The following is a 21,123-nucleotide window of genomic DNA, read 5'->3' as shown; positions in this document are numbered from 1 at the left end:
CCAGAGAAGGCAATGGTAAGGGATGGTGAGTGGTACCATCTTCCTCCCCACCCTCCACCCCCTCTCTTATACCAAGCACTTCTTTCCAATTGCTATTTTTTAAAAAACATTTATTTATTTGTTTGGCTGCCTTGGCTCTTAGTTGCGGTGCGCGGGGCTTAGTTGCCCTGCGGCATGTGGGATCTTAGTTCCCTAATGAGGGATCGAACCCACATCCCCTGCATTGGAAGGCAGATTCTTAACCCCTGGTCCACCAGGAAAGTCCCACAATTGCTATTTTAATATAGAGAATTCAGCATCTACTGTTTTCTCCAATCCCACAGACTGTAAATCACCTTTTCTGTACATAACAGAATTCCATACCAATAAAACAAACGATTCAGACATTCCATGGAGTTTTATTTGAAAAAAAAAAAAGAGCCTTTTTCCTGTATATGTTTCTGTTGAATCCTAGGTACAGATGTCCAAGGATATGGGGCAATTGCAGTTAAGTATGAATAGGAAAGTTGAAATGGTGTCTCTGTAAGCTTCTTTAAATTCACAATGGAGATAAAGCTCTGTAAAATGAGCTCTCTCTCCTCTCTAAGGTAGCTAATTATGCGGAAAATAACCAAGACTTTTGTGTTCTTTCTTAGTAGTAATGGCTTAGAATAAGTTGAACCACCACCCCCAATCCAGGGAGATGTATCCTGCCCTTGTATAACTATATACAGGTTATTTTCAGGTCATGAGAAACAGTCTCACTTGCTTGTAAGTTCACTGGCTCAGGTAAGCAGACGGTCCTTCTACTGCAAGAGAAGAGCAACAAGAAGGTGTGTCCTCAGGGCAGGTTCCTGATTGGTCGGGAGAGAGGGCTCAGAGTTGCGTGCGCCTGTGTTTCCGTGATGTCAGGTGAAAGAATTCTACAGTCGTCTATGGGATGATTACTCTTGGATTACCAGGAGCCCACTCCTGTCCTCCGAGGGCCAGGTGTGGAAAGACTAATACTCTAAATGCCTACTAGAGGTGGGGTAAAGGGGACAGGGATTCTGGATCCACACCCATGACTGTGACCAGTGGAGGCTAAAGAAGAGGAAATATGCAATGAGCAATGTTTGTTCCAATAAAATCTTACGGAGAAACTAAGTATAGCAGGTAATAAAACATATATGTATATATATAAATATATATTTTATATATATTGTATGTTATAATTATCTATACATATTTAATATATATATTTCAGATAAAATGGAGTTTCTTATATTAAAGTGGGGATGGGGAATTAAAGTCCAACCTCTTTGTCTTCTTAGCATCCCAACCCAAGATGGCCCTGCAGGAGGTTCAGGAAAACCCTGGGTCTTCTGTCACCTCCGCATCAAGGAAGCTCATACCCGTGATGAGATTGCACCTCAACAAGTGTCATATCTAAGGTCAGGATTGATCCTTGTGGGTGTGTCTGGGGCGGGGTGGATATGGGGCTTACTTGTCATGGACAGGCAAAGGAGCAGTGCAGAACATCCCGATAACGATAGTCCGGTCTTTTTTCCAAACTCGGTTGGAAGGCTGAAACTTGAGTTTCACCTGGTTTATCTGGCACTGAGGGCTGGGGTGAGCTATGATTCCTTTCCCGTGGCGTTGCTGTCTAGGTCTGTAAGGGAAAGGCAAAGTAACTTACTGCCGCACACGTTTGGCCTTTGCCTCCCCTTGGCTCCTAGGGGCTCCGCGGGTAGCCCGGTGAGTTAGTTCCTGGAAGGTGGGCTCCACGGTCCTCTGCATCACCCTCACCAGCCCCTCGGCCCACACCCTCACAGCTTTGAATGTGATGCAGAAAATAGGTGTTGCTTTTTGAAAGTGAATAAGTGCACCCTGCAGCGAAATAGTAGCCCTTGGATTTTCACATCTGGGAAAGGGTCCTAGTTAGTGAAGAACTGAATTCAGGTTAGGGAAGATCTGAATTCTGATTAGTGAATATCTTCAGTCTCAGGTCCATCTACCTGGAAGTGGAGGCCTCTTCCAGGATGTTCAGTTCCAAGAAGTTTGTGTGAGGACTACTCTATTTTAGACTGAGTATGAAAGTGTAGATGGAAACAAATGAACAAACAAACAACGGGCCTCGAAGCCAGACAGAGCTGCGGTGGAGTCCAGGTGTGGTCTCCTCCCAGCTGTGGCTTTGGAGTCACACAGCCCTAGGTCTAAGCCCCAGCCACCCCCCCATGCCCCGCCCCCCTGTGCCCTGCTCTGGCCTGTTCCAGTCCCCTCTGGGCTCAGAAAGAGGGACTGTGAGAAAGAGGGAGAGCCCGGAAGGCGCTGCTTTCCCCTCCGCGGTGGCACTGGGTGTTGTCTAAAGTGAGCATGGTTTCCCTTTCCTTTCTGGCCTCTTCATACTGATGAAATGTCTTCTTTGTGTACTTTCTAACCCAGGATTAGTCATATAGTTTGTTTTGTCCTTTTGAGGAAGATTTGGTAAAACTTTGTTTAAAAGCTGTCCCGTTTTCTTCCCTTCTCTCTCTCTCTTTCTTTCTTATTTTTTTTTTTTTTTAGATTTCAAAAGTGTTTTGAAGTATTTCAGAGGAAAAAATAAGAAGATTATTCACTTTAAGAGTCTGCTTGGATGGAGAGCTTGCAAACTAGAACGGCTACAAAGGACACTGTGAGTGAGTGGCCTGGGGACTTGGCCCAGGTAAATTTTCTAATTGGAAGGAAATCTTGGGGTTTCACAAAGTTATAGAAAGTAGGGGAAAGACCACACATAAACCCCCTCCCTTCTTTTAAATTTCTGTTCTGCAAGAGGAAACAAGAACCAAGGAATTGAAGATAATCATGTTCTGATAGCCTTCTTCAAAACAATAATGCAAATCTCTTTGGGGAGAAAAAAGAAGGAATCTGTGGATGTCCATTCCGATCACTCAGGGAGCTTCTAACAGTGTAGTGGTTGAAGCCATACCTGGAGATTCTACTGCTACTGGTCTGGAGTGGGGCTTGCTGTCAGTATTCTTTAAAGCTCTCCAGGTGGTTCTAACAAGCAGCCAGAGTTGTGTGTCATTGTCATGATTCCTGCCAGTGTCGGCTCATCTACCAGTGGGCTGGAAAGGTGATAAAAACACCCTTGCAGAAGTAACGTGACCTTGAACTGATCTAATGAAAATTACTCAGCTATAATCTGCAAGGCTCACGTGGGCACCCCAAGATCTGTGTGGGTGTCCTGACTGCCTGCTGTCCTGTGCTGTGCGGCCTGGGTGAGTTGGAGCACTGCCTGGTGGAAGACTGTCTGGGAGCCCAGATGGGAGCTCCTCCCAGCAGAAACTTGTCTTTCCCTGACAGCAGTTAATATCCATCACTGCAGCCTGAGAAATGTTTCCAAACCCAAATCTGATCCCATCACTCTCTTGTTTAAAATTCCCAGCAGCTCTCCAAACTGCTCTCAGGATAAAACCCCAAATCCCTACCCTGTCCTTCCAGGCGTGGCATGGTCTGACCCTGACTTGCCCCTCCAGCCTCCTCTCCCCATGCCTGGTCCCACTGCTGTCTTCTCCCCATGTCATATCTCACTAACCCCTGGTCTGGGGGGAAGGATCCTCCAAATCCTTCAGATCTCAACTCAAACATTGTTTCTTCACACTTGGTCAGGCTCTATCTTATTTGTTCTCGTAGCCCCTGCCACTGCTGACAATTGTGCATTTCTGTGTATGGGCACTGGTCACGTCCCTGTTTGTGCTCCATCTATCCCCCTGCAAACCACACTTCTCAGGCTCCCCTGCACAGGCGGGACGCTGCTTCAGGCAGTGATTTGGAGGAGCTGCATTTCCTCCCTGCTTCCCACTCCTGCCAATCATTCCCACCCTGCACCGCCCATCCCATTCCTTGTTCTACCAACACCACCTGGCTTTGTCCCTCGAGCTCTGGGGTGGAGTGACTCCTTTTGCTGATCTCTGCATTGCCTCCCCATCCTCCTTTCGGGTTTTCAGTTCTCCCCACACTTTTGTAATTAGCTCTTTGTGTTAATTTCCTTCTATGGGACTGCCTGGCTTGGGCTCTGGTTTCCAGGCTGAGCCCTGACTGAGACAGTGATTTATCTGATTAGTCTGTCTCCTGCTGGCTTGTGAGTAACTAACCAATGACTTTTTTTTTTTTTTTTGCAGTACCTGGGCCTCTCACTGCTGTGGCCTCTCCCATAGCGGAGCACAGGCTCCGGACACGCAGGCTCAGCGGCCATGGCTCACGGGCCCAGCCGCTCCGCGGCATGTGGGATCTTCCCGGACCGGGGCACGAACCCGTGCCCCCTGCATCAGCAGGCGGACTCTCAACCACTGCGCCACCAGGGAAGCCCCCAATGACTTTTTAAAGAAACATGCACCACTGCTGCTGAGTTCCTGTCCCCTGCCAGGCTTGCAGCTCCCTGCAGTTGAGGCTCTCTGCCTGCTTACCTCAAGCCTGGTCTCACCAGCTGCGAGGCCCAAGTGTGACCCAACAAAGAAAGGAAATCAGCCCCAGTTCTAGGGATTGGCACCACTCAGCATCAACCCTGCTGGTCCTCACCTTGCACTCATTTGCTAACTGACCCTCTGCCTGAGAGTCTGTTCTAGAAACCCATCTAGTACTGCCCCCCTCTCCTCCCATCCCTCCGCCCAGGAGTAGGTGCTTCCCAGGCTCTGGCCAGCCCTCCCTGGGCCAATGGCTGAGGCCTTCCTACTTGCTGACATCCCTAATGACCCCTGCCTGGATTCCTGATGCTGTTTCCTATCAGGGACCCAATCCCCAAACTCTCCCCACCTGTTGGGACGTTCCATTACTGCTGTCTGCCTGCTTGTCTGCTATTGTCTGAATACACTATACTTGGAGCCAGTACTGATCCTGAACCTGGAACAGTTGCCCAGCCTGTATCTGTGGGTCCATCTGTGGCAGGTGCCACCCTCACCCCCCTCCCCAGCTCAGCTGGCTCCACCCACCCATCAGTGATCACACAGTGCCTGTCCTGGCATATATGTGCATGTATGTAAATGGAAGGAGAGAAGCCAGCCATGTGGGACACTTACGTACATGGTGATCGTGACCGAGGAGGTGACACTGCTGCTAAGGAAGGTGACCGTGATGCAGGTGTCCTGGTTTCTCAGCTTCAGCAAGTAAAACTCCACAAGGCTGTGATGCACTAGGAAACCAAAGCAGAGCAGATAACTGGGCCAGAGGTCAGTGGGTGCAATGCACAAAATGTCCCAGAGAGCAGCAGGGCAGTTGGGAAATCTCGCTCTCGCTCTTAGCAGCTGTGTGACCTGGAGCAGATTACCTGTTGTCGCAGGTTCTCAGCTTCCTCTAGTGTAAATTGGGATAATAAATTACATACCCCACAGGTCTGAATGAGAATTAAATGCGTTAATGCATATAAAGTCCTTAGACAGTGCCTGTGCCTAGGAATCATTCAATACATGAGAGTTTTTATTATTACTTGTAATCCTAGAATGTGCCACTCTTTGGCACTGTGGCACTCTTTGTTACCAACGAGTGACATTATCCTGATGGTGTGATTTTGAAAGAACCAAAAAGGGTCTATCTTATACTAAACAATTAACTCATAAAATAGAGCAACGCCCCTCCCCCCCTTAGCATACCCCCTGTGTCAGGGAACCCACCATGTGTGCAGGAGATGACTACTGCCCTCCCTGTGGTGGCTGGGTGCCTGTGTGGCATCTCCACCTGCTTGGGCAGCACAGACACCGAGGCTCTCAAAGCCGGTATTTTCGACACAGACTGGCTGAGCAGCCTGGTTCACGGTGATGTCCCCAGACCTGCTGCCCCTTTGGCAAGAGAGGTTAAGAAGGGTTACAGCTTCCCCAGCACCCCATCCTTTCCTCACTAAGGGGTAAGCCCATCTGGTGGCACCATGCAGTGACTTCGGTCTCCAAACATTTTCACAGACTCCTTTGGTGGTTGGGACATAGCTAGAGCTCTGCCCTACCTGTACTTTTTCGTTTGTCATGTTTTATGGGTGAACATTGGGAGGAGGGACTAAGTGAATTTAAGGAGAGTCAGCTCTAAGTTGGAGGAGTGATGTGGTCCATCGGGGCTCATGGGGTTAGTAACAGGACTCACTGCCAAGAACCCACAAGAAGACAAGGGAGCGCTACGTGCTCCCCGCTCCACAGAGCGAAACGTCAGATGCCACGTCCCTTCTGTCTCTCTTTCTCAGTTGTTTATTACGGATGCAGATTGTTATGTTGATGGGCAAGGGCTGAACTGGAGTGGATATTTGCAATGTGGAAAAACGGCTAACTTACATAGCTTTAGGAATTTAATTCTCTGGGCTGAGTTTGATATATTATATCGCTTCTTCCTTTATCAGCATGTATCACTGATTAAGAAAGCTTCCTGAGGTTCTGCTTCTCTCTTCTCTGATTACCCTGAAAGCCCTAGGAGGGCCAGGTCTGCTAACATTTGGTGGGTAGGAGCTGGTAGTGAAATCCGACCTGCTTGGGGACATGACATGGGAAACAGCCCATGAGCCCTGGATGGTTTGCCAGGGGAAATGGGTCCAAGGCCAGGCCTGCTGCTTACTAGTTGTATCGCCTTGCCTAAGTCACTGAACCTCTCTGTGCCTCAGTTCCTTCATCTATAATCAATAACCCCCAACATCATCTCACAGAACATGATGAGGATTAAATGAGGTGATGGGGAGAAAACATTTCGGGTGAAACATTGCTCTACAAGAGAAAAGTAATATTGTGAGAAAAATGATTTTTTGGAGAAGATTCTCTGTCCATTCTGGTGCCTGCCTGGCAGAGGCCAACGGTGACTGCAGGCCAAGAGTGCTGGGTGATGGGAGCTCAGTGCCATGATGGCTTGGGAGTGGGTGAGAGCGGGAGCTGCCAGGTGGGCTACCCGGTGGGTGCCCCGTACCTCCCACCCCCAGGAGAGGATGGGTCCAGCTCTGATGCTCAGAATGGAAGGCTCAGAAGAGGCAGGTCCGCTGAGGTTTTTGAACAGACACAGCCATACTTCTGGGGGAATGGGGAGGGAGTCTCACAACAAAAATGAAACAGTCAGAAAATGTATGGCCTGGTGAATCACCCTTAGCAGGGACCTAAAAATGCCTTTAACTTCCAGGTGTTCCTCAGGCTCCCTGGCTATGCGGACAGAGAGGAGCTGTCGCGAAGCTGCCCTGGAGCTGGAAGTAGAAACGGGATGTCTGGTTCCTGCAGCCCCACCTCCGACCCGGACAAAGTCCTCCCTCAGGCTGACCTAACTGAGAAATACAGCTGAAAAGAGCAGGTTCTTGGAAGAGGGGACAGAGACACAAGTATGGAGGCAGATGATGACCTGGAAAAGGTAAAGGTTTTGGAGTCAGAAGACCTGGAGTTGAATGCTGACCTCTTCACCCACCCACGCAGCCTTGGGCACATCACCGCTCGGGGCTGGGTTCTCAGATGAGCTGATACATGTGGAAAGCCCACAGGTGACTCTTGTAACCCACTTTATTCCTAAGAAGTAGCCACGTATTCTCTCTGGCATGAAGTTAGAAACACCCCCACCTCATCTCCCAAATTCTCCCGTTGACAGAGGGAAGGGAGTTATTACTTACTGAGTTCCAGTCACTGTGCTGGTGATTGTGTACTATGTATTTTATTTTATCCTCACAATTGATTCTTTGAAATAGGTACTGTTATTTTTCCCATTTTCCACATAAGTCTATAGAGGTTCAGAAAGGTTAAAAAAAACTTGTTCCTGATGACACAGCTGGTAAATGGAGAAGCCGAGATTCAGATCCAGGTCTGGGTGACCACAGAGCCTGAGCTTCGAGCTCTGTCTCACACTTCACCAGGCCCTCTAGTACCAGGAAGGTATAGCCACAAAGACCCCTCCACCAACCAACCAGACACCAGCTGATCAGAAAATCATTTAGAATTAGGTGATCATATAATGTCCCCTCCAAACCAGCATATTTCTATTCTGAACACACAATGAACCAGGATAACAGGATAACAAAATCAGGAAGTATAGTCAACCTAGTTAAGATGCAAATAGCATAGGGAAGGAGGATGGTTCAGCCTGTAATGTATGTCATAGATACTAAGAAGCCCATTTCTCTCACATTAAACATCTCTCACAATCGCTGGCATCTTAGCTTCAATGAAATGCAGTGGTTAGGAGCCATAGTAAACAGCTGGAATATGTATATGAAGGTTCAGTATTCCTCGTGGACCCCGACCTAGGAGGGCTGCCAGAGTGGGAGACACATAGGATGGGCAATAAGGAGGGGGAAATGCATGCAGGAAGGAGAAATCCAAAAGGTACTCCCAAATACCACTCCAGAGAGAAACTACACTGGAAGGCAGGTTTCCATGGTGGGGTGGGGAGGAATGAAGACCAGTGTACTGACAGTAAGGTAAGATGCCGCCAAGTTTTCATCCACAGAGCAGTGGTTTGGGCTAGCTCTGAAAAGTTTTGGTTCTATCTAAGACCAGTAGCTGCTGTCCCCCACCTCTCCCTTCCCATGACATTTTTTGCCCCAGGTCTTCACCTCCCACTTCAGCTACCATGCTGGGCTGGACACAGCCCAAGACAGAGCCCTGGACTCAGCTGGACAGCACACTGGCAGAGCTGAGCAGCTCATTTGCCCGCACTCACCGCAATATGGAGCCGTGGAAGTGGTCAGGAGGTAGACCTTCACTTCCTTGGGAAGTGGCTCTATCTTAACACCACCTTGTTCCACCAGTCCTAGAGATAGAGAAGCAAAGACAGCAGAGCCCTGAGGAGGCCATTCCAGGGCTCCACGGCACCCAGCCATGTATCGATTAATTCATGCACCCATTTATTCCACAGACAACTCCACTGTATACTCATGATGCGCCGTGCCCTGCGGTGAGTCCTGGGATACAAGTGACCCCATCCAGATGGGAATAAACATACAGGTAGACAACAAATACATTCTGCAGATTGTCTGGCCCATTCCCAGGGAGTATTTATAAGAAATTTGAAATGATGTCTTCAACTTGCAAAACAATCTATATGACAGTTGTTTTAGTGGCGTTTGTATCCTGTGCACTGGAGCACAGGGAGGTGCTTGAGCTGAAGAATAGTGGTTGGCAAGTCAGAGAAGGGCATTCCAGGCAGAAAGTACAGTCTGGGCAAAGGGACACAGGGTGAGGAAACATGAAATACTCTTGGCGGTATAAGTAGTTAGCATCCCTGTGGTGTTTGGAAAAAAGGGAAAGGCTAGCGAGAGATGAGGCGGGGCAGTGTGAAGTGGTTGTTAAACCGTCTGGTCCATCACATCTGTGGGAAACAGTGACATATGCCCGATGAGTAGGAAGTAATATTGATTCGCTTTATTATGGGAAACCACCCCTGCTTTAACATTTTGTCAAGCTGATATTAATTTCATTTCTATAAGCAATGGCAGGCTGCTGCGGTTCTGAGTGGCAGCCAGGAGTGGGAAGTGGGAGAGTGAGGGAGGGGGAAGACCCATTTACACTACCCAGGCGTTTTCCTGGAGCCCTCCACACTGGATGACCCCAGGATTTTCACAGCCATGATCTGCACAGGGTGAGTTGAGGCTGGAGCCTCAGCCTTCCTGAGCCCTTCTCTCCAGACTGGCCTGGATCATCCACGAGTGTGCCCAGGCCACTCGGCAGTTAGGAACCCCTCCAGCCGGCATGAGGTCTCACACCTCTAAGGTGGGCACAGTGTGCCAGCCTTGGGGATTTACAGCCTATCAGGAATTGGAGAATGGCTGGCCTAGTGAGGAAGACCTATGGTGAGCATCGGGTCTGAGAGTGGGTACAGACAATCTGGACTATACCAGTGCTTCTGGAGAGCATCCTGAGGCTGGACTTACCTGCCAGTGCCTGTGTGGGGGGGGGGGGGTTGTGTGCAGAGCCAGTATGGCATCAGGCAGTGGTATAGAGGGTGAGGGGTGGGACGCAGAGAGCTAAACACCACCTTCCAGGTGAGGACAGGCTGAACGACTCATTGCTTAAGTTTTCTTTACCCTGCTCGGGTAGACCTCTTGACCATAGGAGATCAGGACTTAAAGAGGTGACAAGATTTGAACTTTCCCCAAACTGTCAAAGGAAGCCAAAGGGGTAGCGTTTACCGATCCTTGGACAGGAAAGCAGAAAAGGGTTGAAACAATCCAGACAGTGTCCAGCAAGGAAGACCTTGTAGCTGGTACAAGGAAAGGCCATCAATGGACAGGAACTCTCCAGGGCACTGATGTAGATGTGCACAGCCCTCATGTGATCACAGATCAGATAACTGTAGCCTGAACAGGGCAAAAAGAACACAATGAAGGTTTCAGTTCAAGACACATGGAAACTCCCTCCATGCTACTTACTGTAATTTTATTGAATTTTATACTCCAACAGGCTATAAATACGTGGGATGTCCCTGGAGCCACATTTTAAAAATATTAATGAACATGGTTACTACAATCTCACTTTTCTTTTTAACTTTCCTGGGTAACTTAGTTAATTTACCAAGAAAATTGTTTACATACACACCCATTCTTCCACGATCATAAAAACTCTCTTTAAGAAAATGGGAACATACAGAGAGCTGGCGATCCCAACCCTCCCTCTCAAAACGGATATCTGTCTGCACATTTTTACCTTCTTCAGCATCATCCACACAACCAATTTTTTACAACCTCATTATACACAACCCAGCAACAAGACAATCAAGGGAGTCCCCCGCAGTTCACAGTCCATCAATGAAAGCCAATGCGTTAGACCTTCAAGATGGCAGAGTAAGACACGGAGATCAACTTCCTCCCCACAAATACATCAAAAATACATCTACATGTGGAACAACTCCTGTAGAACACCTACTGAACGCTGGCAGAAGACCTCAGACTTCCCAAAAGGCAAGAAACTCCCCACATACCTGGGTAGGGCAAAAGAAAAAAGAAAAAACAGAGACAAAAGAAGATAGGATCTGCCCCTTGGGAATGGATCTGTGAAGGAGGAAAGGTTTCCACACACTAGGAAGCCCCTTCACTGGAGGAGACAGAGGGTGGTGGGAGGGGAAGCTTTGGAGCCACAGAGGAGAGCACAGCCACAGGGGTGCAGAGGGAAGAGTGGAGAGATTCCTGCACAGAGGATCGGTGCTGACCAGCACTCACCAGCCCGAGAGGCTTGTCTGCTCACCCGCCAGGACGGGTCAGGGCTGGGAGCTGAGGCTCAGGCTTAGGTCAGATCCCAGGGAGAGGACTGGGGTTGGCTGCGTGAACACAGCCTGAAGGGGCTAGTGCACCACAGCTAGCCGGGAGGGAGTCCGGGAAGAAGTCTGGAACTGCCTAAGAGGCAAGAGACCATTGTTTCGGGGTGCACGAGGAGAGGGAATTCAGACCACCACCTAAACGAGCTCCAGAGACGGGCGCGAGCCTCGGCTATCAGCACAGACCCCAGAGACGGGCATGAGACGCTAAGGCTGCTGCTGCAGCCACCAAAAAGCCTGTGTGCAAGCACACGTCACTATCCACACCTCCCCTCCCGGGAGCCTGTGCAGCCCGCCACTGCCAGTGTCCCGTGATCCAGGGACAAATTCCCTGGGAGAACACATGGTGCACCTCAGGCTGTTGCAATGTCACACTGGCCTCTGCTGCTACAGGCTCACCCTGCATTCCAATTATAACTACTGTACCCCTCCCTCCCCACAGCATGAGACAGCCAGAGCCCCCTAATCAGCCGCTGCTTCATCCCCTCCTGTCTGGGCAGGGAACAGATGCCTGAGGGCGACCCACATGCAGGGCCAAAACCAAAGCTGAACCCCAGGAGCTGTGCAAACAGAAAGGGAAATTTCTCTGTGCAGCCTCAGCAGCAGAAGATTAAATCCCCACAATCAACTTGAGGTTCCCTACATCTGTGGAATACCTGAATAGACAACGAATCAACAAAAAATTGAGGCGGTGGACTTTGGGAGCAACTGTAGACTTGGGGTTTGCTGTCTGTGACTGATTTGTTTCTGATTTTTATATTTATCTTAGTATAGATTTTAGCACTTGTTATCATTGGTGGATTTGTTTATTGGTTTTGTTGCTCTCTTGTTTTTATTATTATTTTATTATTACTTTTTAAAAATATATTTTTTTATTTTATTATTATTTCTTTCTTTCTTTTTTTCTCCCTTTTCTTCTGAGGTGTGTGGCTGACAGGGTCTTGGTGCTCTGGCCTGGTGTCAGGCCTGAGCCTCTGAGGCGGGAGAGCTGAGTTCAGGACACTGGACCACCAGAGACCTCCTGACCCCACGTAATATCAATCGGCGAGAACTCTCCAAGAAATCTCCATCTCAATGCTAAGACCCAGTTCCACCCAACAGAGCTGGGCATGGCATAGGGCATCCAGCAAGCTCCAGTGCTGGACGCCCCATGCCAAACAACTAGCAAGACAGGAACAAAACCCAACCCATTAGCAGAGAGGCTGCCTAAAACCATACTAAGTTCACAGACACCCCAAAACACACCACCATACACAGCCTTGCCCACCAGAAAGACAAGATCCAGCCCCACTCACCAGAACACAGGCACCAGTCCCCTCCACCAGGAAGCCTACACAAGCCACTGGACCAACCTCACCCACTGACCATAGACACCAAAAACAACAGGAACTATGTACCTGCAGCCTGCAAAAAGGAGACCCCAAACACAGTAAGTTAAACAAAATGAGAAAACAGGTATATGCAGCAGATGAAGGAGCAAGGTAAAAACCCTCCAGACCAAACAAATGAAGAGGAAACAGGCAGTCTACCTGAAAAAGAATTCAGAGTAATGATAGTAAAGATGATCCAATATCTTGGAAATAGAATGCAGAAAATACAAGAAACATTTAACAAGGAACAAGAAGAACTAAAGAGCAAACAAACAATAATGAACAACACAATAAATGAAATTTAAAATTCCCTAGAAGGAATCAATAGCAGAATAACTGAGGCAGAAGAACGGATAAGGGACCTGGAAGATAAAATAGTGGAAATAACTACTGTAGAGCAGAATAAAGAAAAAAGAATGAAAAGAATTGAGGACAGTCTCAGAGACCTCTGGGACAACATTAAATGTGCCAACATTCGAATTATAGGGGTCCCAGAAGAAGACAAAAAAAAAAGGTCTGAGAAAATATATGAAGAGATTATAGTTGAAAACGTCCCTAATATGGGAAAGGAAATAGTTAAGTCCAGGAAGTGCAGAGAGTCCCATACAGGATAAATCCAAGGAGAAACACGCCAAGACACATATGAATCAAATTATCAAAAATTAAATACAAAGAAAAAATATTAAAAGCAGCAAAGGAAAAGCAACAAATAACATACAAGGGAATCCCCATAAGGTTAACAGCTGATCTGTCAGTAGAAATTCTGCAAGTCAGAAGGGAGTGGCAGGACATATTTAAAGTGATGAAAGGGAAAAACCTACAACCAAGATTACTCTACCCAGCAAGGATCTCATTCAGATTTGATGGAGAATTAAAATCTTTACAAACAAACAAAAGTTAAGAGAATTCAGCACCACCAAACCAGCTCTACAACAAATGCTAAAGGAACTTCTCTAGGTAGGAAACACAAGAGAAGGAAAAGACCTACAATAACAAACCCAAAGCAATTAAGAAAATGGTAATGGGAACATATGTATCGATAATTACCTTAAATGTAAATGGATTAATTGCTCCAACCAAAAGACATAGACTGGCTGAATGGATACAAAAACAAGACCTGTATATATGCTGTCTACAAGAGACCCACTTCAGACCTACAGACACATACAGACTGAAAGTGAGGGGTTGGAAAAAGATATTCCATGCAAATGGAAATCAAAAGAAAGCTGGAGTAGCCATTCTCATATCAGACAAAATAGACTTTAAAATAAAGCCTATTACAAAAGACAAAGAAAGACACTACATAATGATCAAGGGATCAATCCAAGAAGAAGATATAACAATTGTAAATATTTATGCACCCAACATAGGAGCACCTCAATACATAATGCAAATGCTAACAGCCATAAAAGGGGAAACAGACAGTAACACAATTGTAGTAGGGGACTTTAACACCCCACTTTCACCAATGGACAGATCATCCAAAATAAAAATAAATAAGGAAACACAAGCTTTAAATGACACATTAAACAAGATGGACTTAATTGATATTCATAGGATATTCCATCCAAATACAACAGAATACACTTTCTTCACATGTGCTCATGGAACATTCTCCATGATAGATCACATCTTGGGTCACAAATCAAACCTTGGTAAATTTAAGAAAATTGAAATTGTATCAAGTATCTTTTCCAATCACAATGTTATGAGACCAGATATCAATTACAGGGAAAAAAATGTAAAAAAGACAAACACATGTAGGCTAAACAATATGCTACTGACTAACCAAGAGATCACAGAATAAATCAAAGAGGAAATCAAAAAATACCTAGAAACGAATGACAATGAAAGCACGATGATCCAAAACCTATGGGATGCAGCAAAAGCAGTTCTAAGAGGGAAGTTTATAGCAATACAATCCTACCTCAGGAAACAAGAAAAATCTCAAATTAACATCCTAACCTTACACCTAAAGCAATTAGAGAAAGAAGAGCAAAAAAACCCCAAAGTTAGCAGAAGGAAAAAAATCATAAAGATCAGATCAGAAATAAATGAAAAAGAAATGAAGGAAACAATGGCAAAGATCAATAAAACTAAAAGCTGGTTCTTTGAGAAGATAAACAAAATTGATAAACCATTAACCAGATTCATCAAGAAAAACAGGGTCAAGACTCAAATCAACAGAATTAGAAATGAAATAGGAGAGGTAACAACTGACACTGCAGAAATACAAAGAATCATGAGGGATTACTACACGCAACGCTATGCCAATAAAATGGACAACCTGGAAGAAATGGACAAATTCTTAGAAAAGCACAACCTTCCGAGACTGAACGAGGAAGAAATAGAAAGTATAAACAGACCAATCATAAGCACTGAAATTGAAACTGTGATAAAAAATCTTCCAACAAACAAAACCCCAGGACCGGATAACTTCACAGGTGAATTCTATCAAACATTTAGAGAAGAACTAAGACCTATCCTTCTCAAACTCTCCCAAAATATAGCAGAGGGAGGAACACTCCCAAACTCATTCTACAAGGCCACCATCACCCTTATACCTAAACCAGACAAAGATGTCACAAAAAAAGAAAACTACAGACCAATATGACTGATGAACATAGATGCAAAAATCCTCAATGAAATACTTGCAAACAGAATCTAACAGCACATTAAAAGGATCATACACCATGATCAAGTGGGATTTATCCCAGGAATGCAAGGATTCTTCAGTATATGCAAATCAACCAATGTTATACACGATATTAACAAATTGAAGGATAAAAACCTATAATAATCTCAAAAGATGCAGAAAAAGCTTTCCACAAAATTCAACACCCATTTATGATAAAAACTCTCCAGAAAGTAGGCACAGAGGGAACTTACTTCAACATAATAAAGGCCATATATGACAAACCCACAGCCAACATCATTCTCAATGGTGAAAAACTGAAACCATTTCCTCTAAGATCAGGAACAAGACAAGTTTGCCCACTCTTACCACTCTTATTCAACATAATTTTGGAAGTTTTAGCCACAGCAATAAGAGAAGAAAAAGAAATAAAAGGAATCCGTATTGGAAAAGAAGAAATAAAACTGTCACTATTTGTAGATGACATGATACTATACATAGAGAGCCCTAAAGATGCTACCAGAAAACTACTAGAGCTAATCAATGAATTTGGTAAAATAGCAGGATACAAAATTAATGCACAGAAATCTCTGGCATTCCTATACACTAATGGTGAAAAATCTGAAAGAGAATTTAAGGAAACACTCCCATTTACCACTGCAACAAAAAGAATAAAATACCTAGGAATAAACCTAACTAAGGAGACAAAAGACCTGTATGCAGAAAACTATAAGACACTGATGAAAGAAATTAAAGATGATACAAACAGATGGGAGACATACCATGTTCTTGGATTGGAAGAATCACCATTGTGTAAATGACTATACTTCCCAAAGCAATCTACAGATTCAAAGCAATCCCTATCAAACTATCAATGGCATTTTACACAGAACTAGAACAAAAAAAATCACAATTTGTATGGAAACACAAAAGACCCCAAATAGCCAAAGCAATCTTGAGAAAGAAAAACAGAGCTGGAGGAATCAGGCTCCCTGACTTCAGACTATACTACAAAGCTACAGTAATCAAGACAGTATGGTAGTGGTACAAAAACAGAAATATGGATCAATGGTACAGGATAGAAAGCCCAGAGATAAACTCACACACATATGGTCACCTTTTTTTGATAAAGGAGGCAGGAGTATACAATGGAGAAAAGACAGCCTCTTCAATAAGTGATGTTGGGAAAACTGGACACCTACATGTAAAAGAATGAAATTAGAACACTCCCGAACACCATACACAAAAATAAACTCAAAATGGATTAAAGACCTAAATATAAGGGCAGACACTATAAAACACTTTGGGGAAAACATAGGCAGAACACTCTATGACAAAAATCACAGCAAGATCCTTTTTGACCCATCTCCTAGAGAAATGGAAATATAAACAAATGGGACCTAATGAAACAAAAGCTTTTGCACAGCAAAGGAAACCATAAACAAGACGAAAAGACAACCCTCAGAATGGGAGAAAATATTTGCAAACAAAGCGACTGACAAAGGATTAATCTCCCAAATATACAAGCAGCTCATGCAGTTCAATATCAAAAAAACAAACAACCCAATCCAAAAATGGGTAGAAGACCTAAGTAGATATTTCTCCAAAGTAGATATACAGATTGCCAACAAACACATGAAAGGATGCGCAACATCATTAATCATTAGAGAAATGCAATCAAAACTACAATGAGGTATCACCTCACACTGGTCAGACTGGCCATCATCAAAAAATCTACAAACAATAAATGCTGGAGAGGGTGTGGAGAAAAGAGAACCCTCTTGCACTTCTGTTGGGAATGTAAATTGATACAGCCACTGTGGAGAACAGTATGGAGGTTCCTTAAAAAACTAAAAGTATAACTACCATATGACCCAGGAATCCACTACTGGGCATATACCCTGAGAAAACCATAATTCAAAAAGAGTCGTGTACCACAATGTTCATTGCAGCTCTATTTACAATAGCCAGGACATGGAAGCAACCTACTTGTCCATCGACAGATGAATGGATAAAGAAGATGTGGCACATATATACAATGGAATATTACTCAGCCATTAAAAGAAACAAAAATTGAGTTATTTGTAGTGAGGTGGATGGACCTGGAGTCTGTCATACAGAGTGAAGTAAGTCAGAAAGAGAAAAACAAATATCGTATGCTAACATATATATATGGACTCTAAAAAAAAAAAAAAAAGGTTCTAATGAACCTAGGGCAGGACAGGAATAAAGACGCAGACGTAGAGAATGGACTCAAGGACACAGGGAGGGGAAAGGGTAAGCCTGGACGAAGTGAGAGAGTGGCATGGACATATATACACTACCAAATGTAAAATAGATAGCTAGTGGGAAGCAGCTACATCGCACAGGGAGATCAGCTCGGTGCTTTGTGACCACCTAGAGGGGTGGGATAGGGAGTGTGGGAGTTAGACGCAAGAAGAAGGAGGGGATATGGGGATATATGTGTACATATAGGTGATTCACTTTGTTATATAGCAGAAACTAACACAACATTTTAAAGCAATTATACTCCAATAAAGATGTTAAAAAAAAAAGAAAGGGGAAGGGTTGGTGTGTAAGCACATTCATTGTATTATTATTAACAACAATAATAAAAATTGGAACCCACCTAAAAAAAAAAAAAAAGAAAGCCAGGGTGTTGAGGTTCACCTCACCAAGTGACTGATACACTGAATTTGCCAAATGTCCCAATATAGCAGACACTTGGTTTTCTGGTTATTGTTGTTGTTGACTATTTTATTTTATTTTATTTTTATACAGCAGGTTCTTATTAGTTATCTATTTTATACATATTAGTCTATATATGTCAATCCCAGTCTCCCAGTTCATCACACCACCACCACCACCACCCACCCCCACTTTCCCCCTTTTGTTGACTATTTTAAAATTTGTAATAATTCACACTGAATGAATTTGCTGGGGCTAAGAGGTCTATAATGAGCCATAACTCCAGGGTTTAGGGTCTTCAGACTCTTCTTTCACCTTGGGACCCCCTCTCTGGGACCAGAACCAAGTCTGAGCTGCTTGCTGACTTTCCTTTCCCCCAGAGTTGGAACACTGTCTATGGCCGACCTCCTTCTAGCTATAACAGGGAGCTGGGAGACACAGATTGTGTCTTCCCTTCTCAGATTGTGTTATGAAGAAAAAAAAGTGGCCAATTAAAATGCCAAAGAAATTTTCAAAAGCCATTAAAATCAAACCATCCCATCTGATCGGAACTGCTGAAAAATTTTATGAATTGTTAAAAGAAACATGTTTTTGGAAAATCAGTAAAGTTGGTAAGTTTGGATTAGTGGTTACTCAACACAGTGGTCAAAAGAATCCTTAAAATGTTAAAATTTTGGTAAAGCAGGAAAAGGTTAAAAACATAGTAATCAAAAATCAAAATGAAATTCCCATATGAAATGTTGATAGGTTGGCTATATTCATAAGAATATAAGAAGACTACACAATCCTTAACGCTTAGCTGCTTTTTTTTTTTTTTTTTTTTTTTTTTTTTGCGGTACGCGGGCCTCTCACTGCTGTGGCCTCTCCCATAGCGGAGCACAGGCTCCGGACGCGCAGGCTCAGTGGCCATGGTTCACGGACCCAGCCGCTCCACGGCATGTGGGATCTTCCCGGACCGGGGCAGGAACCCACGTTCCCTGCATCGGCAGGCGGACTCTCAACCACTGTGCCACCAGGGAAGCCCCAAAGCTTAGCTTTTGATAAATTTAAAATTATGCTAAGAATATATTCAATTAATATTTCCAAAAAGAACATTCCAGAAGAATACATTTAGAAGAGAAGAAATGCATATTCACTGAATGTATTCAAGAAGATTATCTTGAAAGCAATTTTAGAGAACTTAAATTTAGTTAGTTTGGGGAAATGGTCATGCACTGAATTGATCCTTCAGCTAGCTAGCTTTGGGCACATCAGTCTGTTTCTGCCACAGCGAGGTTCTGCAGAGGATGTAGCTACTGTGGACTCTGCCACAAAGTGGGGCCCAGGAAGAAGAGAAGTTATTGGCTTGAGTGACGTTGGATCACAGCAGGGCCTAAGAAGTGGGGAGGGAGCCTAAATATGGAGCAGGCTTTTAATTTCAGGCACCCCTCCCCTAGAATACCTGGGCTCCAAAGATATCCATTTAATAAGTGCTGAGTAAGCTTGATGGGACACAGCAAAGGATACTGTAAGGAAGACCCCCTACGGCCCATACTGGCTGACTCAACACGAAGCCTGTTGGTAAATTCCAGTCTCTGGGGCAGCCATACATCAACTCTCTCTGGCTTTCTGACCTGCAGAAATGGAGGTGGGACAGCCGGGTTGGTCTTGGCCTCCGTTGACGTAGTAGTCCACATGTCCAACAGGAATCCGAATACCCAAATCTGCAAGGAGGCAGAACCCCGTTACCCTCTTACTGCAGGGGCCTATTTTCCAGGTCCCATAGCAGGGTCCACCGGCAGCAGAGCCTGAGGTCTGACCTTGGGGGCCCACCCCCTCTCTGTGCTGAATGGGTGCCCACTTCATTCCTAAGTGCTGGGAGACTACCGAACTAGCCCTCAGATGGTTTCCTAAACAGGTTTTGCCATGCTGAAAGGAAGCTAAGAATACATTTATAAGAAGATACTCATATTTGCCTAATAAAATCAAGAAAAATATCCCTTAATATAAGTTTTTATGAATCAGTAAATGTTATAATAAGTTCGGTAAATTTCCTTGTTGAATAGTTTCTATTTTGCTTCAAGTGATAGTTCAGATATGTGTGTGTAGGACCACATTTCCAGTCTCCCACATATTTTTGTGCTTTCATGACTGAGCAGAAATATAATCTGGCTACAAAGAGATGAGTTTGAGAGGCTGTAGCCTGCATCTCATCATTGTGACTGTATTTGATCCCTCAGACTTGGTCAGATTCAGCTGCCAAAGACCCTGATTTTCTTGTTCATATTATCGATCACAGTTGTAAGCAACTGAGCGTGTATTACTTGCTTAACGTCATCTATCCAGGGGTTAAGTGATGACCTAGAATTCATCCTCTCCCATCATCTGTCAGGTCAGCTCTACCTCCAAAATATATTTTGAGTCTTTCTACTTCTCTCCATCTCTACTGCCACCACCTTCGCCCATGCCACTATTGTGCCCCTCACCCAGGCCAGCACTGCAAACACCCTCCAGTGAGCCTTCCCTTACTGCCCACTGGCAGTCCATTCTCTGCCCAGCAGCCAGAGTATTCTTTTAAGGAAATCCAAATCGCCGCCCTCTCCTCACTGATCATAGAATAAAATTTAAACTCCTCGCCATGTCCAGCCTGGTCCTGCTCCCTTTTCTCAGCACATCACTCACTGCGCTCTAACCACGTGGCTCTTCTGCCTGTCCCCACCCACAAGGCTTTCATTTTGGCTGTCCTCTCCCCCTAGAGTGTCCTTCTCCCCGTTCTTTCCAGTACTGGCTCATTCTCATCCAAAAAGTCTCACCTCAAATATCACCTCCTTGGCCAGATTTCCCTCAATAATCCTATTTGAAGTAGACCCTGAACCTGCTGCTGAGTCACACTTCTCCCATATCCTCATTATCATAATCACAGGGTGGAATTATCTTGACTCCTCGCTTGTATGTAAGCTCCACCACGGCAGGGCCTTTACCCGTCTTTTTCCCTGCTGTATCCCCAACACCAGCACAGTACCTGGCACACGTTAGTGCCACATACTTATTTATTGAACAAATTAGTGAACGAATGCTTGCCGACTAGCTTGTAAGTTCCAGGTGGGCAGGGATCTTATTTGGTGCCTTGTGCATTGTAGTATCCTCAGTGCCTGCTACATAGATCATAAAGACCGACTGAACAAATGGAATGCCTTTTTTTTTAATCACATTAGGAAGTGGCTCCAACTTTGAAGGGGACTGAGAGGCCTAGCACAGGTAATC

General features: G+C 44.9%; 1 protein-coding gene across 1 annotated transcript in view; it reads right to left on the bottom strand.

Moving 5' to 3' along the window:
* Positions 1–382: 382 nt before the first annotated feature.
* PLA1A (phospholipase A1 member A) overlaps positions 383–21,123 on the bottom strand; it is a 32,134-nt gene continuing 11,393 nt past the window's right edge. The window contains exons 5-10 of the mRNA XM_060298119.1: positions 19,494–19,583; positions 10,067–10,234; positions 8,599–8,688; positions 5,020–5,128; positions 1,466–1,630; positions 383–788 (exon numbers count right to left, since the gene is read on the bottom strand). Of these exons, the coding sequence (XP_060154102.1) occupies positions 704–788; positions 1,466–1,630; positions 5,020–5,128; positions 8,599–8,688; positions 10,067–10,234; positions 19,494–19,583 (707 nt within the window). The 3' untranslated portion in view covers positions 383–703. The remainder of the gene's footprint in view (positions 789–1,465; positions 1,631–5,019; positions 5,129–8,598; positions 8,689–10,066; positions 10,235–19,493; positions 19,584–21,123) is intronic.

The sequence above is a fragment of the Globicephala melas genome, chromosome 4 (genome assembly GCF_963455315.2).
Source record: "Globicephala melas chromosome 4, mGloMel1.2, whole genome shotgun sequence".
NCBI classification, from domain to species: domain Eukaryota; kingdom Metazoa; phylum Chordata; class Mammalia; order Artiodactyla; family Delphinidae; genus Globicephala; species Globicephala melas.
This window is presented reverse-complemented; position numbering and strand designations above follow the sequence as displayed.